The sequence below is a fragment of the Pan troglodytes genome, chromosome X (assembly GCF_028858775.2).
Source record: "Pan troglodytes isolate AG18354 chromosome X, NHGRI_mPanTro3-v2.0_pri, whole genome shotgun sequence".
Lineage (NCBI taxonomy): Eukaryota > Metazoa > Chordata > Mammalia > Primates > Hominidae > Pan > Pan troglodytes.
In genome coordinates, this window is record NC_072421.2 from 49,484,436 (window position 1) to 49,499,499 (window position 15,064).

General features: G+C 52.5%; 1 protein-coding gene across 1 annotated transcript; it reads right to left on the bottom strand.

The window, feature by feature from the left end:
* Positions 1 to 883: 883 nt before the first annotated feature.
* Positions 884 to 13,338, bottom strand: SYP (synaptophysin). Its single transcript, XM_016943589.3, has 7 exons — positions 13,231 to 13,338; positions 12,050 to 12,115; positions 10,792 to 10,916; positions 7,251 to 7,446; positions 6,355 to 6,546; positions 4,512 to 4,842; positions 884 to 2,356 (listed from the first exon to the last, which is right to left on the bottom strand). Exons 1-6 carry the CDS (start codon positions 13,264 to 13,266, stop codon positions 4,516 to 4,518), a joined length of 942 nt encoding a protein of 313 aa, XP_016799078.1. The 5' UTR covers positions 13,267 to 13,338; the 3' UTR covers positions 884 to 2,356; positions 4,512 to 4,515.
* Positions 13,339 to 15,064: the final 1,726 nt, after the last annotated feature.

The following is a 15,064-nucleotide window of genomic DNA, read 5'->3' on the forward strand; positions in this document are numbered from 1 at the left end:
TTCCCCTCTCAGCGAGACCAGGTTCCAAAGCCCTCCTCCCCTCATCCTTATAAGCCTAGCTGTCCAGCCCCGTCCCCCCACCCCAAGTCTTGAGAAGTAGATCTTAAAGTCTTCCCTCCCCCACCCACATTTTTCTCTCTCCAGTTATCCCCTTCCCCAGCTCAGTTCCAGGGCGGGGAGCCTCTCCTTCACGCTCTCAGGCTTGGCTGTGCCTCCGGGCTGGGGGGAGGGGGTCCCATGGCCTCAGTCAGAACTCGGCCCGGGTCTCTACGCACGGAGACTGCAGCGGCCAGGCCCTTCATCGCGGGCCCCGGGGACCTCTCCCCGCCCCCCATTACACATGTCCCTGTCACTTCCCGTGGAGTGGAGAGGTAAAAGAGAATAACTAATTAACTAAGGAGTCACCCCGGCGCCCCACCTCCCCTCCTTGCCTAACCGGTCTCCCATTTCCCCAGCCTGGGCGGAGGCAGGGAAAGGAGAGACAGTAGGGTCTGAAGATTAGGGATGGGGTCAGGCAATGTGAGGTTTCCTCCTATTCGGACCCCTTGGGGATTTGAGGAGAGGGTTCCACAGGGGCTCGGAAGAGGCTTGGCTAAGGGACCAGAATTAGAACCAACTCCTAGAAAGACCGGGCATTTGGTGGCCAGTAGTGGGAGGGTGAGCAGGGCTACTCAGAGAGTGACAGAGTGATTGGCAGGAGAGGCTTCCCAGAGGATGCTGCTCTGCCTAACACTTTTGAAGGGGCCTGAAATGGTGCAGCAAGCTGAACTGCGGTCGGTGGGTCCGGGTGGAGCTTGTTCTTACCACCTCTCCCTCCTTTCTCCCCCGGCCAACCCCCTCCCCGGCGCCCGAAAAAGACACACTGAGAAATCAGAGCCGGGTAGACTAGGTGGTTAAGGAGTTTATTTGGGAGAGGAGAATCATATTTGTTCTTCCTTGGGAAGGGGGGTTCTTTGAACAATACCGAAGGGTTTGGGAAAGGGTAGGGGTCTGGAGGGGAGAAGGAGGGGCCACAGCCAGACAAAATGGCAACACACAATCACAGGCACTACTGACATCACAGACATAGCAGAGGGTGCAGGATAGGGGCTCCAGACCAGGCTTCCAACCACCCCAGGACAGGTGGAGGTGTGGAGGGAGGGAGGGCGCAGGGGAAGGGGGAAGAGGGGTGGGCCAGTCCCACAGACCCGTTGGTTCTGTCCTCCTATTAACCTAGCTGTTTCATCACGGGAGTGGGGAAGGGTGTGTGTGGTGGGGTGCTTCTCTCTGGATCCCACGCCTCACCCTACAAGTCATATCACTCGACTCTTCTCAGGCCACTTCCGTCCCAAGTCGTAGCCAGAGCCATTCTCCCCCACCCCTAACAAAACCCATCTGGAAGCTCCTATCCAAGTCCCCTCTCCACTGCCCAAACCCAGCCATTGTAAAACATTTTCTTCACTGCACCATAGGGAGGGGCTGCCCTTTCTGAAACCACCATGGAAGCCCCATTCTAAGCCCCACCCTGTCTGGAACCCTGGCTTGGCCCATTCCTGAATCCCACTTCTTGCCTTGCTCAAGATCTGTCCCCTTTAGAATCAAGCTCAGTCTCCCAAATGTTCCAAGCCACACCCTTTCCATAGGCTCTGGTACCAATCCAAGACCCACCTACTCTGGAGCCCACCATTCTGCCTCGCTTAAAGCCTCGCCCCTTCTAGAACCCTGCCCTCAGCGTCCTTCCAAGCCCCACCCCAGAATGCTCTAGCGCACTCCTCTCCTTCAGACTCCAGATCCACTCTGTCTGGAACCCAACCCCCCTGCTGACCCCTCCACTCCACACCTCCTCTCCAAGACCACCTTGGGTCCTAAACTGTCCTCTCTACCCCAACCCCCACCCCCAATCTCTGCCTTTCTTTCACCCTGGAGTTGGATTTCCCTAATGGCCTTTGTTCAGGCAGGCATTGCTGGAGGAACCAAGGCCAGAGTTGGGAGGAGTGGAGGGAGAGAGAGGAGAGAGTCTGAAGTCACGCCCACCCTCCCCACACAGCCGAGGTCTGTTCCCTCCCTGTCCTCCTTTTAGATCCCCTTAACCTCAGGGGACAGGGAGGGTAAACAGAGAGGGGCCAAGGGATGCAGGGAAAGGGACGGGGTAAGAGAGGGGGCCCACTCAAGACTGGGCACCTAGTGCATGAGGGGAGTGGAGTGAGGGCAGGGCTCAGACAGATAAATAGATATTTATATATAATATATATATATATAAACAGCAAAGACAGGGTCTCCTGGCTTGAGGGGTGGAGACCTAGGGTATAGGGGTGGGAAGGGGGGCAGGCCTTCTCCTGAGCTCTTGCCCCCCCAGGTCCTCCTGCGCTTCACTGACCTGTAGAGACAAAAGACACAGAAAGGGGAGGGGGTCCGACATGGGTGGCGCCCTCAGATAGGGGTTGGGCTGTTATGCCTTTGTCCTGGCTTTATGTCTTTTCTTCTTTCCTGGAGCCAGCTTCATCCCAGCTGCCTCTGCTGAGAAGATATACCTGACCTTGCCCCCACTGGGTTAGGTACCAAAGAGATTACAGTCTCCTTCCTCCAACCAAAAAAATAGTCCCTTAACAGGTACTGTTCTAGCCATTTGTGATAAACTATATTGAGCAAAACAAAGATCCCTGTCTTTTTGGAGCTTATACTGAAGCAGAGATAGACTTCACACAGCAAACATGATGCATGAGTGGATTATCTCGTATAACATAGGGTGACAATAATAAGTGAAATGGAAAAAATAAAGTGAGCTGGGCATGGTCGCTCACACTTATAGTCTCAGCTACTTGGGAGGCTGAGGTGGGAGGATCACCTGAGCCCAGGAGTTCAAGTCTAGCATTCCTAAAGTGCTAGGATTACAGGCGTGAGCTACCACGCCCAGCCTGCGACAGGGCAGAGTTCTGACACAGGAGGACTGTGGCCTAATTTAGGATTTAACAGAATCCCTCCAGATGCTGTGAGTAGAACAGAATGGAAATGGAGACCTGAGAAGAGGTCCGGGAGAGATGACAGTGGAAGATGAAGGATATATTTTTTGAAGGTAGGACCCACAGGATTTTTTGATGAATTAGATGTGGGATGCCCTTTCCATCCTGGCTAACCCAGTGTCAGAAGCTACCTCCATCCAAGTATTGCCACCTTCTTGCCTTCCCCCACTTCATGCCACCCCTTAGCCTTTTCCTCCTGCCTTTCCTCCCCTATATCCTCCCTCCTATCTGAGGGAAATCTCACTTCTCTTTTTCTTTCTTTTTTTTTTTTTGAGACAGAGTCTTGCTCTGTTGCCCAGGCTGGAGTGCAGTGGCGCAATCTCGACTCACTGGAACCTCCGCCTCCCAGATTCAAGCGATTCTCCTGCCTCAGCCTCCAGAGTAGCTGGAACTACAGACGTGCGCCACCATGCCCGGCTAATTTTTATATGTTTAGTAGAGACGGGGTTTCACCGTGTTGGCCAGGCTAGTCTCGAACTCCTGACCTCAGGTGATCTGCCCACCTTGGTCTCCCAAAGTGCTGGGATTACAGGCATGAGCCACCTCACCTGGCCTCTTTTCTTTCTTTCTTTCTTTCTTTTCTTCCTTTCTTTCTTTCCATTTTTTTTTTTTTTTTGAGACAAGGTCTCGCTCTGTTGCCCAGGCTGGAGTGCAGTGGCAGGATCATAGCTCACGGCAGCCTCAACCTCCTGGGCTTAATTGATCCTCCCACTTCAGCCTCCTGAGTAGATGGGTCCACAGATGCATGCCACCACGCCCGGCTAATTTTTGTATTTTTTGTAGAGGTGGGATTTCATCATGTTGCCCAGGCTGGTCTCGAACTCTTGGGCTCAAGCGGCCCGCCCGCCTCGGTCTCCCAAAGTGCTGAGATTACAGGCATGAGCCACCAAGCCCCGACCCTCACTTCTCTTTTAAGGCCCAGCAAGAAGGCCGGCAAACCTTTCCAGGACTCCACCCTATCCCTCTTCCTCCTTTGAAATTCCACACTACTTCCCTCCCCTCCAGCGTCGGGGAGAGGCGGCAGATCTATCCCCTCCTCCCAGATTGGTGAGCTCGTCTGACCTTCAAGATCCACGCCCATTTACCCTCACCATCTATTGGCCTTATCACCTATTGGCTTATCGGTCACTTCTAAGACCCACCTCCTCGTCGCTTCCGTGGCTCTTGCGCTCCGCTGATTCGCCACTGCGCAAGTCCCCCGATATTCCCTCCCTTTATTGGTTGCTCTGCTTCTCTCCCCCGGCCTTTCCGCCGAGTTGCCCTTCTACCTCCCTCCCATTGGCTCTTCATTCTGTCCATCTTGAAGCACCATTCTTCTTTTCTCCATTCATTAGCTAGTTTTTCAGCTCTTAGCAGGTAGTTCTGCCTCTTGATTGGCTCCTTCAAACTTCAGTCCTTACTTGCCCCAGTAAACGCCTTACGTACTCTCTACCCCTGACTCTTATTGGTTCACTGACCCGCTCATCTCCTTCCTTGTACCCTCCTTGGCCACACCGCTCGCCGGTCACTCACCAGACTACATCTGATTGGAGAAGGAGGTGGGTGCACCCTGCGGGCCGTAGCCTTGCTGCCCATAGTCGCCCTGAGGCCCGTAGCCACTGCCACCGCCGCCGGCTGGTTGACCATAGTCAGGCTGGTAGCCGCCCTGAGGCCCGTAGGAATCCTGGGGCCCGTACCCGCCGGGGCCCTGCCCGTAGCCTGCATCGCCGTAGGCGTCCCCGGGTGCCGGTTGTTTCTCGGGGGCGCCGGGAGGCGCGCGCAGGAACGGGGCGGCCCAGCCTGTCTCCTTAAACACGAACCACAGGTTGCCGACCCAGAGTACCAGGTTCAGGAAGCCGAACACCTGCAGGGAGACAAGGCTCGGCTGTGGTACCCCGCCCATTGCCTTGGCGGCCCTGCGTGCAGGAATGAGCATGCGGGGAATGAATCCGTAGGCTCCGCAAGGTGGGGGTTTCTGAAACCCAGACTCTCTGAGTCCCAGTGCGAGAACGTCGATGTGCAGAAAAATCACCTCTGGCGGGGTGGGCGTGTTAGAAGAATTTGGAGCCCTGGGGATGCTGCGATCTATCAGTATTACATATACAATTATTTACATATTTGCACATATACACATTATATACACATTTATGCATGTATAAAATGTAAATTTGTAATATATTCATAGTAAAATGTAAGGATACAAACTTATTAAATATAGCTATACCACTAACATGCATCTAAATACCTAAATGTAGATAAAATATATGTATAAGTGCACATGTATAAGATATATGAAACTTGCATAATTTTTTTTTTGAGATGGAGTTTCGCTCTTGTTGCCCAGGCGGGAGTGCAATGGCACGATCTCGGCTCACCACAACCTTCGCCTCCCGGGTTCAAGCAATTCTCCTGCCTCAGCCTCCCGAGTAGCTGGGATTACAGGCATGCACCACCACACCGGCTAATTTTGTATTTTTAGTAGAGATGGGGTTTCTCCATGTTGGTCAGGCTGGTCTTGAACTCCCGACCTCAGGTGATCTGCCCGCCTCGGCCTCCCATAGTGCTGGGATTATTGGCGTGAGCTACCGCACCCGGCCACATAAAGTAATTTTAAGACATAAAACACTTTCTGTACCTTTCCTTATATGCCAAGCCCTCTTCTAAGAGCTTTACATGTTATAAGCTCACTTAAAATTCAGTTTTGGGCAGGAAATACTATCTCCATTTTACAGTTGAGGAAACTGAGGCCCTAGAGGCTAAGTTACCTGAAGTCTCACATCCAGCAAGTGACAGGAAAGAAAAGTTGTAATCTTAGCATCTGTAACCCTTGTATACGACTTACCTTGTGCCAGGCCCTTTTCTGAGCACTCTGTATTCTTAGTTCAATAAATACTCAACTTTGGAGCAGGACCTATTATTAGTCTTCGATTATACATGCTCAACTGAACCTTGAGAGGCTGTGACTAGTTTCAGGTCAGGGAGCTTGCAAGAGGTAGAGCTGGGATTTGAGCGCAGACAGTCTGACTCCAGCCAGTAGGGGGCATCCAAGTGGGGAAACATTTCAAGTTTTTCCTTCATTTTGCACATGAGGAAACTGAGGTCCCAAGAGGGTGCTGAGTTGCTTATTTTACATGTCTAGGCTGGGTCTGGGATCCAGGTCTCCCAAACCTGTCATGTTCCCCCTTTGGGGACAGTCTGTGGTGTCACAGTGGTTACATTTGCTAGCTCATCCTTCAACGTTGTTGTTGGCACGTGTTCTTCAGGGACACCCCTTGGATCTCCCCTGACTCTCCTCTTATTCTCCCACTCCACCACTCCCCATGCCGGACTGTACTGTTTTCCACTCTCCCTCCTCCAGCCAGCACCCAGGGCTTACCACCGAGGTGTTGAGTCCCGAGGTCACAGGGTCTCTCAGCTCCTTGCATGTGTTCCCTGTCTGGCGGCAGACAGGCATCTCCTTGATAATGTTCTCTGGGTCTGTGGCCATCTTCACATCTGACAGCCCCTTGGCCCATGCCGATGAGCTAACTAGCCACATGAAGGCGAACACAGCCGTGGCCAGAAAGTCCTAAGGCAGGCAGGGGTGAGGAAGACAGCACTGTGAGTGGACTGCTTCACGCTAGGCCCTGGGGCCTCCTCGGATCACAGGTCCCCCAGAAGAGGCCTGTCTCTCCCCTGCCTTTTCAGCTCTCAAGCCCACAACACTTTCACCTGAAGGTAGCCCTCCCAGCTTGAGCTTGTGTGTGTACATGACACAGAGGATGTGGGAGTGTGATTGTGATATGTGGCTGTGGGTGTTGGGGGGAGGGGAACTCTGTGGGATGATTTCCGAATCTGTGGAAAGTAATGTGTCTTTCCACTTTTGTCTGCATGTGGGAATTTTTGTCATTTTGTGTCTAGGCTGAGGGTATGTGAGTACAGTGGTGTAGGAATCAGTGTGTCTGTGTGGCATGATGACAGGCATGACTGTCACAGCGAACCTCTGTGGGCCTCTTCCTTTGATCTAGGCTGTGTAGTTGTGTGAGAGTGGGAAGGTTCTCAGGTGTGGGCCTGTCTGGGATTCTGCATAGGCTGTATGTCTCCGTGACTCTATGACTCTGTGTCCCTGATGCCTGGTGTGGATTAATAGCAGCAGCAGCTATATGTGTGGCTGTTATGGTGGCTGTTTGCATGTGGGCCTGTCTGGGATTTGGTGTGGTCTGTGAGCATGGCTGTGTCCCTGGGGTTCCGTGTCCCCATGGTCCCTACATGCAAGTGGCTGTGGGGACTCACCAGCATGGGCCCTTTGTTATTCTCTCGGTACTTGTTCTGCAGGAAGATGTAGGTGGCCAGAGCCCCCATGGAGTAGAGGAAGGCAAACACGGCCACGGTGACAAAGAATTCGGCTGACGAGGAGTAGTCCCCAACTAAGAAGACCTTGGTGGTGCCCCCTCGGCAGGTGGGTGCATCAAAGTACACTTGGTGCAGCCTGCAAACAGAGGTGGGCAGGTGTGGCCCAGCCCCTCAGAACACCCTCAACCCTCCAGCCCAATCATGGGTCCCCCCATTTCTGACAAGGCCCCAGGAAGAGGAGGAAATAACCATTCATCGAGCACCTACTATGTACCAGTCACATTTCACTGATTGCTCAAAACATCCTGGTGAGATAGGTGTTATTCATCCCTCACTCCAACCCAAGCACTCTGGCCTCTTGATTATTTCTAGAACTTGCCAGGCATCCTCCCTCCCTAGGATCTTTGTTTGTACTGGCTGTTCCCTTTGCCAGGAATGCTTTTACCCTAGATAGCTTCGGGTCTTACTCCCTCATCTCCTTTTTTTTTTGAGATGGAGTCTTGCTCTGTCGCCAGGCTGGAGTGCGGGAGTGCGGTGGCACAATCCCGGCTCACTGCAACCTCTGCCTCCCGGGTTCAAGCGATTCTCCTGCCTCAGCCTCCTGAGTAGCTGGGATTACAGGCATGCGCCGCTACGCCCAGCTAATTTTTGTACTTTTAATAGAGACGGGGTTTCACCATGTTGGCCAGGATAGTCTTGATCTCTTGACCTTGTGATCTGCCCGCCTTGGCCTCCCAGAGTGCTGGGATTACAGGCGTGAGCCACTGCGCCCGGCCTCCCTCATCTCCTTGAAGCTTTGCTCAACTGTCACCTTCTCATTGAGACCTTCCCTGATCTCCCTACTTAAAATTAAATTGAAACATTCTCTCAACCAGCACTTCTTAGCCTGGCTTCCTTGCTCCACTTTTCTCGATAGTAGTGGTACCCATCTGACGTACCAGGTATTTTTTTTTTTTAATCTTGGTTTTTGCTGTAACTACAAGAGGGCAGGGCTTTTTCCTGTGTTTTCACCTCCGTTTATCTCCAGGCCCTGGAACAGTGCTGGCACCTAGCAGACACTCAAGAAATGTTTATCAAATGAAATGTACAGAGGCGGAAACAGAGGCTCAGGGAAGTGCATTAACTTGCCTAAAGTCACACAGCTGGCAAGGGAATGTCAGAGTTGAGATCTGAACCTTGTTTTCTCCCTATCTCATGTTGACTTTTCTTCCCCACCCCAGTTCAGGTCCCCGAGAGAAAGAAATGTATGCATAGCAGAGGAGAGGCCAGCGACTAGATAACAGGAAAAGACAGACAGAAAGAAAGGAGGGTAAAGGGATCTTGGAACAGGGTGTGTGTATGTGAGGGAAGAGGGGAGGTGTCCTGGGACTAAGGCCTTTCCTGTGGTGTGATGGAGGAGAGGTGGGGGTTGTAGAGAGAAAATGTCTGTGGGAGAAGTACTGGAGCACAGTCTCAGATTGGAGGCCAGGATCCTGAGACTGAGCAAATGGTGCCAATGCCTTTGTGTAGCAAAGGCCCTGAGGGAAGAGGCTTGCACTTATTAGTCACCTACTAAGCAGTTTACATAAATGTCTCATTAATGACAGCCTCCAGCAATTCTCTAAAGAAGGCATTATTAGACCCTTTTTACAGATGAATAAACAGAGGCTTAGCAAGGTTATTACTTGCCCAAGGTTGTACAGCTCCTAAATGATGGAGCTAGGAGTTGCATCTGGGTTTGAGTTTCTGTTTCTAGTGGGCTGGGTCAGGAGAGGGGGTCCCTAAGAGGGAATGAGAGGTCCTTGGGTATTAGGGCAGTTTGGGAGGGATTTTGCTCAGGGGGACCCAGGGCCAAGACTGTTTTTCTAGGGGACTTGTGGGCTAGAGCCTTAGGACCCAAAGTTCTAGACATGGGAGGCGTGGGGAGGGGGCACAGAGGATGGTTGTGGTCTTGTGGATCCCCAAAGGACCGGCTCTAAGCAGTGTCCCTTGCTGCCAGCTCCCCCTCCTTCCCCAGACTCTTTCTCTCCCTTGCCTTTGTGGACCCATGGATACCTGGCTGCCCCTCTGCCTCTCAGGCCACACTTTCCTGGCATCTCCTCTCTTTTCCATCATTGCTCAGGGCCTGTGCTAGGTTTTCTTCTACTTTCACTCTTCCATCTCCCCACTGGGTGATCACTTGAGCCTACATTTACCCTCAGTGCTCGAAGACCCCCAGTTTCCAACTCAACCCCTGTCCTCTTTCCTGAGTCCCTTAAATTTATTTTACTTATTGAACAGACACTGATGGAGCACTTATTGTGTGCCAGGCACTGTGCTAAGCACCTGATGAATATTAACTCATTGAATGCTAACCACGACCCTGTGAGGTAGATATTATTAGTATTCCTTTTTACAGATGAGGAAATTGAGACCCAGAGTGGTTATGTGATTTGGCCAAATAGTGGGGGAGTCTCAGAAACCTGTGCGGGGATTGTGTCTGTGGGTCTCTGTCATCCCACCCTGCAGGAGGTAAACATCATTGTGAGGGTAGTGCCCATGCCAGCCGTGCTCATTCTTGTGCACCTAGCACCCAGTGTAGTGCCCGGCACACAGTGTGAGCTCAATAAATGTCAGAATTGTTTAATTGGGTTTAATTTTTCCCTATATCTAAGCAGCACCCCTCATTATTCTATTCTCTACCATAAAACCCTACATGAGGATCCCCTCGAGTTTCTCTCAGTCTACTATTATCCTCTTTGTTAATTTATTTGTTATAATGTAGGCTCCATGAAGGTAGGGAGTTGGGTCTGGTTTTTTCTTTTGGAGATGGAGTTTCGCTCTTGTTGCCCAGGCTGGAGTGCAATGGCGCGATTTCGGCTCCCAGGTTCAAGTGATTCTCCTGCCTCAGCCTCCTGAGTAGCCGGGATTACAGGCATGCATGACCACGCCTGGCTAATTTTGTATTTTTAGTAGAGACGGGGTTTCTCCATGTTGGTCAGGCTGGTCTCGAACTCCTGACCTCAGGTGATCCGCCCACCTCGGCCTCTCAAAGTGCTGGGATTACAGGCGTGAGCCACTGTGCCTGGCGGGAGTTGGGTCTGTTTTAGTTACTATCATGCTTTCAGCACTTTGCGTAGTACCAGATATAAAATAAGTTCTCAAAAATGTGTATAGAATGAATGAATGGGGATTAAATAATAATATTGGCTAACATTAATTGAGTACCTACTGGGTTAAGGTATGTATATACACCTGTCTTACTTTTGTATCTTGTTTATTGCCTGTCCCTTACCCCTTCGCTGGAACAGAGCCAGAGGGCCACAGCCTATGTCTGCCTTGCTCACCACATAGTCCTAGAGTCCAGAGCAGTGCCAGGTACAAGGCAGGTGCTCAGTGATCCCAGTGGATGTAGCCTCGAGGTGGGAGCTGGGCAGGAGCTACTTGCGGGGGGAGGTATTGGCCGGTTCCACCCTGCCCCTTCCTCTCCCAGGTCTGTTGGTATCCCAGGGTGGGAGCACACCTGAAGGGGTACTCGAACTCGACCTCGATGCTGAGGTCACTCTCGGTCTTGTTGGCACAATCCACGCTCAGCTGGAGCTCCCCACTGTAGCTGCCGCATGTGGCAAAGGCGAAGATGGCGAAGACCTTGGGCAGCAGGGATGGGGATGGCCACAGTGAACCTGTGTGCATGTGGGAGGGAGGTGCCCTCCTCTGGACAGATCGGGGGCCCAGCACAGGCAGCAGCAGATGGAGCAGTCCCCACCCCCACCCCCTAATCAGGGCTCATCGGGACCAAGGACAAGCTGATTACAAGGGTATGGCTGTCTCTTCCTGTTTCTCTCTCTCTGTGTCTCTCTCTGTCTCTGCCTTTCCATGCTGACCTCCCTCTTCTCTGTTTGTCTCTGTTGTTCTCTGTGTATCTCACTGTGTCTCTGTTTCTCTCGGTATCTCTGTTTCTCTATGTGTCTTTGTCTTTCTCAGATGTCTCTTTGTCTCTCTGTGTCTCTGATCCTCTCTGCCTCTGCCTATCTGATCTGTCGATGTCTCTTTTTGTCTCTTTTTTCTCTGTCTGTGTAAGTGTATGCCTGTATGTCTGTGTCTTTCTGTTTCTTGGTCTGTTTGTCTCTGTCTGTCTGTCCTGTCTCTCACTCGGTCTCCGGATGGTTCTCTCTCTGTCTCCCTCTTGCCTCTCTCTGTGTGTTGGTTTCTCTTTTTTCTGAGTGTCTCTTTCTCTCTGTGTCTCTCTCTCCCCCACCCTGTTTTCCTGCCTCTCTCCCTGCGTCTGTTACTCTTTGCATCTGTTTTCTGTGTCTCCTTTTTCTTTGTTTCTGTTTGTCTCTTCTCTCTTATCTCTGTATCTGTTCTCATCTCCATATTTCTTTTTTTTTCTCAGTATTTCCATCTCTGTCTTTATCATTCCCTGTCCCTCATTCTCTCTGTCACCTTCACTGTCTCTGGGTTTCTCTGACTTTGCATCTCTCACCCAGCATCTGCTACAGGCTCCACCTCCCCCACCCCTCCCTCACTTCAAGAGAGGAGGTAGGACGTCACAGTCTCCCACTTCACAACGGGGGTACCCTCAGCCCTATGTGACGTCACAGCTCATCTGTTTTCTGGCTTCAGACCCCTGAAACCTCACCCTGGAGCCCAATTCCCCCATCCCCTACAACCCCCGCACTCATCCCTGGCTACTCGCCCCTACTCCACCCCTGCTCTTCTGGACCCCATGACCTCCCTCTCTCCCTGCACTCTGCCCCAACAGCCCGGACCACACTCACCCATTGCAGCACCTTCACAAAGCCGAGGGGCTCCTTGACCACCCGGAACTGACCCCCAGCCACCAGCTGAGGAGAGAAACAGTGGGGAAGGGGTGGGGTTGTTGGAGGTACAGGGAGGTGAGTGGCAAGGCTGCCCATCAATGACCCCAGGGGATGGAGCATGTGACCTCGGGGAGAGGGTGAGAAGGAGAAAGTGACACCTTGGGGAAGGTGTGAGCCCCAGGGTCCAAGGACTGGTGGGAAGGTCTGAAGAGATGGTGAGTCAGATGGCAGAGGAGGTCGGGGGTGAGGGAGATGGGGATGAGGTCAGGACTAGTTAAGGAGGGGGAGCAGGTTTGAAACGTAAAGGCGAGTCGGATGGGGAAGGGGTTCGGGTAGAGAATGGGGATGGAGTGGGGTGCATTCGGGTGGGGGGGTTGTGATGGTGAAGGTGAGTCATAACGGGGCAGGAGTCGGTTTGGCTCAGGTGGGGGAAGGGTCTGCAGGGGTAAAGGTGTGTTAGACGGCGGTGGCGGTAGAGATTTGAGGTGATGGGGATGGGGAAGGGTTGGGACTGATTGGGGGTGAGTTTCTGAGGTGGCAAAGACGAGAGACATGGCGGAGAGGGTCTGGACTGATTAAGGTGGGGGAGGGCTGGGACATGGCTTCAGTCGCTATGTGTTGGGGGTGAGGAGGCTGGGGGTTTTGGAAGGAGTAAAACCGGATTGTCCCCTAGGTGTGCTCTGGGGGAAGGGGTGGTCGCCTATGGGGGTACAGTCTCTGTTTGGGAGGGGCGGGTGCCAGCCCTCTCCCCCATCCCCGCCCCCACACCTTCTGTCGCTATTTCCTAGCTTATCCGCAGCACCCCCCATCTTCCTTCCACTCTCCCCTCCCCTTGTCCCTTGCCCTCACTCCAGCCCCCAGGCCCCTATTCCTCCCCTCGCGGTCGCCAGTAATAAACGGGGCTCCGGGGGCCCCCGCTGCGGCAGTGAGGACGGCCCTCGCTGCGGCAAAGAGCGCACTCCTTTTCTCCACCTCCCCCTTCCTCCCCTTCACCTGCCGCAGACCCCCAGACCCAGCGCCGGGGACCGGGTCTCCGCTGCCAGACCCTGGCCACCACCTCCCAGAGTCGGCTGGCCTGAGCGACCCGGCCTAGGCAGCCGGGCGGCGGCGGGCTCTGTCCACGGTGCTGGAGCGCGTACCTGATTCACCACGTCCATGTCCGCCAGCAGCAGCATCAGCAATGCAGGGGGCGGGAGGCTCGGCTAGCAAGGGCGGCGCGGGGCGCGGCGGGGGCGGCGCGCGCTCGTTGGAACAGCCCAGGCGGCTGCAGCCCCGCCCCTCGCGCCCCCTCCTTGCCCGCCACGCGCCTGCGCACAGCGGGTTGTACCACAGTCTCACCGGCAGCCATTCCGGCCCGGAGGCTGGAGCCGTGAGAGCGTGCGGGAATATGCGTTGGGAAAACACAAGTCGAGGGCCGGGGAGAGGAGACTTCCCTGCTCGGTCCTATAGTGTGACAACTTTGCCAGGCTCTTTTCTGAGTTTGTTAAACATGTTCACTCATTTAATGCTTACAGAAGTCCTACGTTGTAGGGACTATTAGGCCGTTTTTACAGACGAGGAAAATAATTCCCCAGAGAGCTTAAGTGACTCTCACAAGGTCAGCCAGCTACTAGCTGGCAGTGCCCAGAGTCCCTGCAGTTTAAACACGGTTCAAGGCCTTCCAGGTTCCTTTTTCATAGTCTGCATTTTAAGCACACCCTGAAACTCCTGCCCCCATCTAGCCATCTCCCTTATTTCTTTCTTCCTCTTTGTCAAATTAATGCCTACTCGAACTCTACCACTTTACCTATTTATTCCTTAGCTCTCTCTTAATTGGAATAACCCTCCTTCCTGCGACTAAAACTAGGCCCATCAAGGTCAACAGTCCAAAATACAGTTGGGGCTTAAGATGCTCAACTTCGGCCAGGCGCAGTGGCTCATGCCTGTAATCCCAGCACTTTGGGAGGCCGAAGTGGACAGTGGATCACTTGAAGTCAGGAGTTTGAGACTAGCCTGGCCAACATAGTGAAACCCCATCTCTATTAAAAATACAAAAATTAGCTGGCTGTGGTGGCAGGCGCCTGTAATCCCAGCCACTTGGGAGGCTGAGGCAGGAGAATTGCTTGAACCCAGGAGGCGGAGGTTGCACTGAGGCGAGATTGCACCACTGCACTCCAGCCTGGGCAACAGAGCGAGACTCCATCTCAAAAACAAACAAGCAAACAAAAATGCTGAGATACTGTTTTTCATCTTTCAGGGTGGTGAGTATCAAAAAGTTTGATAACGTTCCGTATTGGTAGGTTGGCCAGAAGCAAGCGTTCTCATAAATCGCCTGTGGAAGTTTCATTGGTATAACGTGTAGAAGGCAATCGGGCAAAATCTAAAAAAAAAAATAACAAATTCATTTACTGTTTGGTTCACCTTCATACTTCTAGGAATTCATCTTACAGATAGACTCATACATGTGCTAAAAGATATATGTATAAGATAATACATGACTGGGCTGTTTATTTTTTATTTTTTTTGTCACTCTGTTGCCCAGGCTGGAGTGCAGTGGCACGATCTCCGCTTACTGCAACCTCCGCCTCCCGGGTTCAAGCAATTCTCCCTGCCTCACCCTCCCTGAGTAGCTGAGATTACAGGCATTCACCACCACGCCCATCTAATTTTTTTTTTTTTTGTAGTTTTAGTAGAGATGGGGTTTCGCCATATTGGCTAGGGTGGTCATGAACTCCTGACCTCATGTGATCTGCCTGCCTCGGCCTCCCAAAGTGCTGGGATTACAGGTGTGAGCCACCGGGCCAGGCCAGGGCTGTTTATAATAGGATAAAGAATGGACACTCCCAAAGTGCTCATTGTTGGTAGCCTGTTTAAATAAACTCTGATACTATGCTGCTGTCATTATAATAACATGGAACTATGGAATGATTGCCAAGATATTTAGTTAAGTAAAAAATGCAAGATGTCAAACTGTGTGGTAATTGTGTACAAAGA

Bases quoted from the DNA above. Each gene is read 5' to 3' on its own strand.
- SYP (XM_016943589.3), bottom strand. From the start codon at position 13,266: ATGCTGCTGCTGGCGGACATGGACGTGGTGAATCAG. The intron at 10,917-12,049 runs GTGAGTGTGGTC...CTGCTGCCCAAG, and splicing joins TTGTGAAGGTGCTGCAATGG to GTCTTCGCCATCTTCGCCTT. The intron at 7,447-10,791 runs GTGTGCTCCCAC...CTCTGTTTGCAG, and splicing joins GAGTTCGAGTACCCCTTCAG to GCTGCACCAAGTGTACTTTG.